This window comes from Belonocnema kinseyi, chromosome 8, assembly GCF_010883055.1.
Source record: "Belonocnema kinseyi isolate 2016_QV_RU_SX_M_011 chromosome 8, B_treatae_v1, whole genome shotgun sequence".
Taxonomy (NCBI): Eukaryota; Metazoa; Arthropoda; class Insecta; order Hymenoptera; family Cynipidae; genus Belonocnema; species Belonocnema kinseyi.
Genome location: NC_046664.1, coordinates 45,907,746 through 45,913,243, shown reverse-complemented (window position 1 = coordinate 45,913,243; position 5,498 = coordinate 45,907,746). Strand labels below are relative to the sequence as shown.

Below are 5,498 nucleotides of genomic sequence, written 5' to 3'. Positions count from 1 at the left end.
TGGATTATGTTTACTTTATATAAACGTATCCAATTGATGTAAAGAAGACTTCGTAAAATAAGGTAAGACTCCGATAAAATTATAATTGTCGCGAGCGAAAAATTCGACGCAATTTTATCATTTATAAGGAATAATGATTAAAAGTCGAATTTTTCAGACTGGACTCAAATAATAACAACACCTTGATTCACACCAAAAGGGTAGTGAATTTAGGAGATAAAAGAAAAAGAAGAAGTGATCGATAAAATATTGACATCGCGTTACAGCTTTCAGTGTCGTAACAAAACTAACTTGAAATATAGCAAAGGATTCAATAATATCGCATTTTAACAACCTGATCAGCACCATTTACTGGTATTTTCAAAATTCCTTCAGGGTCAATTACAGCTATCGATATTCTTGAATAGGGTATACATTTCAAGATTTTATGGTAGGAGAATTATGCATCTGATCGAATTAGATCTGGCTTTTGTTGTTTTTTCTGAATTTCTAGTTCTTGTGTATCGTATTCAACAATTTTCAAAGCTCGAAACGTTTTTTCCTCTCAGCGACCATGCCCACTGCTGGGAGTGGGGGGTAGAGGGGATGATGATAGTTCGGTGTGGGGATAGCGGGCAGGCTACGACAACTCCTGCCAGTCCACCTCAACGAAGGAGACCTCATCAACTCTGTAATAAAAAGAAAGAAAAAATTAAGATATGGTCATTTATCGTTGAATTTTCAACTAAAAAGGATTAATTTTCAAGAAAAAAGTACATTTTTAACCAAAAAGGATCAATTTTCAACCAAAAACTTGAAGTTTCAACCAAATAGTTGATATTTCAAACAAAAGACACGAGTTTTTGAAAAAGAGTCCTTTTTTTCTTTTGGTTATTTTTGTCACTAATGTCCCGGAAAGTGAGATAGTTTGGGAATCTGTTTTTAATGATGAATCATTTTCATGCTTATTCTGCATAAAATTATTCATGATAAAATGGATTACTTTTGAATCCTAAATACAAGTTTTTAAATAGAAACACTAAACACATGATTCATTCCAATTATTTACATTCTTCTTCTTTTTAGAAAATGCAATAGTCTGAATAGATTGATTCAAATCGATAATCTGTAAATAAAATTATTTCAGAATAAGAGTTCGAAAATAGAAAAAATTAAAAACTTTACAAATTGATTACTTAAAATTCAAAGAAATTAAAATTGCATTAGAGCTTTTAAATAAAAATAATTTTTTATTTGATTCTACTTTAAAGTATATTGAATGTTTTAAAGTCAACGCTGCTTAAATTGTTGAATTCCAAATTTTTATTACATTAAAAAAAATTAAAATGGACGCCACACATTTTTTTTCTACGATAAAAAATTAATTTTTCGTCATTTTTACCTCTCGAACTGTAAATTTTTTAAATTATAAAGCTTTAAAATCATATAATTCAAAAAAACTTTTTAAAAAAGTAATTTTTTATTTTTAATAGAAAAGTTTTAAAAAACGCTATCGCAGCTGAAGGGGAAACATTCTTTGCATTGGCATTAACAGATGGTAAAAATGATAATTTATTTTTTGTATCTATTAGATATAATAATATAATCAATTATTTAAGTCCATTTAACAATTATTTTGTTTTATTATTTATTATGGATTTATTATGGATTTATTATGGATTTTGAAATTGAGTATGTTTTTAATATAAGGTAATAGAAACTCAAGGTCACGTAAATTTCTTGCTACTTTGTAATTTAATTTCAAAATTAAATGTTGAATTATTTATAAACAAAACAATTTTTATGAAATTTAAATTGTGAATATAAAAAATTACAATTGCATTAATTACAAGCTGAGTTTTCTAGAAAAAAGTTGAATTTTCTTCCACAAAACATGAATGTATAACAAAAAAGTTAATTTGCAAAAAAAAAACTTGAAGTTTCTAAACAACGGTCGAATTTTGAAGCTTATAAGCCAACTTTTCTATAAAAAGTTGAATTTAGTACGACAAAATATGAATTTTTAACAATAAAGTTGATTTTCAACAAACAACCAGCAGTTTTCTGAATAACTGTTGAATTTTCAAGCGTACAAGCCGAGTTTTCTACAAAAAAGTGGAATTTTCTGCCGCAAAATATGAATTTTTAACAAAAAAACTTGCAGTTTCTAAACAACTTTTCAATTTCCAAGCTTAGAAGTTAACTTTTCTATAAAAAAGTTGAATTTTCTACGACAAAATATTAATTTTTAACAATAAAGTTGATATGCAACAAACAACCAGCAGTTTCTAAATAACTGTTGAATTTTCAACCTTAGAAGCTGACTTTTCTACAAAAAAAGTTGAATTTTCTACCACAAAATATGAATTTTTAACAAAAAAGTTCATTTGCAACAAAAAAACTTGAAGTTTCTAAAAATCCTTTGAATTTTCAAGTCAAAAAGACGAATTTTCTACAAAACAATTGAATTTTCACCTCATTACTGCTCATCAAAAAATTTAATTTATAACCCAAATTTTGAATTTTCTACCAAACTCTTGAATATACATTTTCAACCACGAAGATTAATTTTCTACAAAAAACACAATTAATTTTTGAGAAATAGATATGAATTTTCAACAGAATAGTTGAACTTTAACCAAAACAAATTATTTTTTAACCAAACTGTTGTATTTTGAACTAAAAAAGATAAATTTTGAAACCAAAAATACGAATTTTCAACAAAAGAGTTAAATTTTCAACGAAAAAAGATTTTTCAGTCATTACAGAATAAAAACAACCACATTGTTGGAATTTAAATCCAAAGGACCAATTTTTTATCCGAAAAGACGGGTTTTCAATAAGACAGTTGAATTTCCAACCAAAAAAGTTAACATTTTAACAAATAATTATAAAATTTTCAACCAAATGATACAAATTTGGACCAGAAAGATGAATTTCCCACTAAAAATATAATAGTAGACACTTAAATTAAAATGAATTAACTTTCAACGAAAAATAATTGGTAACAGGAATCTTCCCTGCGAAATATTTTATTAACAAATTGAGCTTTCTCCAACAAAGCGATAATTCGCGAAAAAATGTAAGATACCAAAATTTTGGAGCAAAAAACTTATTCATCCAATCTACAGTAACAAATATTGCGAATGAATTTGTATTTCATTAGGTGAATCCTGGTGAATTTATTTTTATGACAAAAAAATCCGTTTTTTTCTACACAATATTAAGTAATTATGAATATTGTTATTAAATATGAATAATTTAATTTCTTAATATCTTCAACAATATTTTTGAAAATATTAGGTAATTTTGTAATAAACAAAGCCAAAATTTTTTATACAAAAATTTGTCAAAATAGTACAAATTGCATATGTTTTGTATAACTTTATACAGGAAAGTATTTCAATAAAGCTCAATTTTGAACCATATAGTTGAATCTTCAACTGAAAAAGATACATTTTTAACCAAAAATGGATTAATATGTTACTCCAATAGTTGAATATTCAACCAAAAGGATAAGTTTTCATCAAAGAAGATTTCTTTGTAGCAAAAAAAAAAGAATTTCTAACTAACAAAATCAAATTTCGAACCAAAAATGTAAAAGTGATGTTCTTAGCTTGAAAAAAATTAATATTCAGAGCAAAAAGAATGTCAACAAAATAGATAACGTTTGAACTTGAATAGTTAAATTTTGAGTAAAAAAAAATTAATTTTCAGCCGAATACAAAACGGATTTTCAACAAACTAACTCATTTTTCAATCAAAGATTTAACCAAACTAATGAATTTCCAACTAAAATAATCAATATTTTTCTGGAATAGATGAATTATAAACAACATTTTTTAGAAAAGATTTCAATTTTGAACCGGGTAGTTTTATTTTTAACGAAAAATGTCAACTTCCTTCCACAAATATGATTTTTCAACAAAATACATGAATTTTCAACGAAATATTTGCATTATCAAATAAAAAAAGACCCATTTTTAACTAAATAATTGAATTTCAAACTAAAAATATCAAGTTTCAATAAAAAATGGAGTAGAAGAATCAGTTTTACAAAAGAATAAAAATTGTATAGAACATTTTTCAACTAAAATGATAAGTCTTTAACTAGAATCATTAAATTAAAAAAAAAAGATTAAGTTTCAGTCCAGAAGATTGATTTCTACCAAAAAAGTAAAAATCCTCAACTAAATATAATTTTTCAACCTAATATTAAATTGTTATATTTTTAGTAAAAAAAAAAGATTAATTTTCAACAACAAACAAATTTTCAACAAAATAGTTCAATTTGCAGCTTGAATAGTTAAATTTTCAGTAAAAAAATTAATTTTCAGCCAAAGAAGAAAAAAAGAATTTTCAACAAAAGAGCTTATTTTTTAACCAAGGAGATGAATTTTCATTGTAATGATGAATCTTTGACAACAAATTAATTTTTAACTATACATTATTAAAAATTAAATCTTCATTCAAAAGAGATGAATTCGGAACAAAAAAAAAACTAAAGAAGATTTAAATTTTTAATAAAAAATAATGGAATTCATTTAAAAATAATGAATTTTCAACTAAAACCGATCAATTTTCAACTAAAAAAAGACTAGTTGAACTTAAAGTTGAAAAAATTGACTTCAAACCAAAGAAAAATTCAATTTAATATTCTAATTAAAAAAAAAATAAAATTAAGTACGCTCTCGAAAAAATTCCCTGACTTAAAAAATAATTCGCTGACATTTCCAGCTTTTTTCGGGTATATGAAAATTCACTGACAATTCCAGGTTTTCCAGATAGGACAGACACCCTGTGTACACTATACATATAATTTAACATAAAAATGTGAGAAAGCGTCAAAGCATCCGATGAAAAATAAAATAAATGAACATTAAAATACAGAGTGAGAACGAAATGTGATAAAAGTGCATGCAGATGATTGAAAAAATGAAACGGACCTGCAATGGAGAGAGCTGTGGGTTCCGGGGTGAAGTGGGATGCGTGACGAGTGTTGGAATGGAGGGTGTATGCCTCCGATTGTTGCTGCTTTTCATTTTGTTTGTTCTCCTGCCACTTGATGCTATTGTTGCCGACTCGCATCGCTGTTGTGCCACCTTTTTTTTAAATTCGCCATTGTATGGTTATACGCTTACAGTTATTTTCTTAAAACTATTACAATTTATTTCTATAATAACCTACTAATAAATCATCCACCTTCACTTACTTCTTATTACCGATACAAATCTTCCACCTCGAAATTAAACTACACATTTAGACACATCCATTGTTAATCAAGGCGTTTTCAGGGAGTCTACTCAAATCCTGGAAAAAAATTCCCTGACAATTCCAGGTTTTTTTTTTTGCAAGATATCTCTGATTTTTTCACGTATGATTTTTCATAGTTCTATATTAAATTTAATTTAAACGGATTCAAATTCCTAACTTTTGAAGTAAAATAATAGAATTTTTAACAAGATAGATGAATTTATAACCAAAAAGTTGCATTTTCATCTAAAAAGATTATTTTTTAA

The 5,498-nt window shown here is 26.0% G+C and overlaps 1 protein-coding gene across 3 annotated transcripts in view; it reads right to left on the bottom strand.

Moving 5' to 3' along the window:
• Positions 1–492: 492 nt before the first annotated feature.
• Positions 493–5,498, bottom strand: part of LOC117178254 (protein outspread) — a 368,009-nt gene continuing 363,003 nt past the window's right edge. The window contains exons 16-17 of one of the 3 annotated variants that reach the window (XM_033369600.1): positions 4,926–5,081; positions 493–668 (exon numbers count right to left, since the gene is read on the bottom strand). In XM_033369600.1, the coding sequence (XP_033225491.1) occupies positions 520–668; positions 4,926–5,081 (305 nt within the window). In that variant the 3' untranslated portion in view covers positions 493–519. The remainder of the gene's footprint in view (positions 669–4,925; positions 5,082–5,498) is intronic. The other 2 variants (XM_033369601.1, XM_033369602.1) reach the window with 2 other exon arrangements.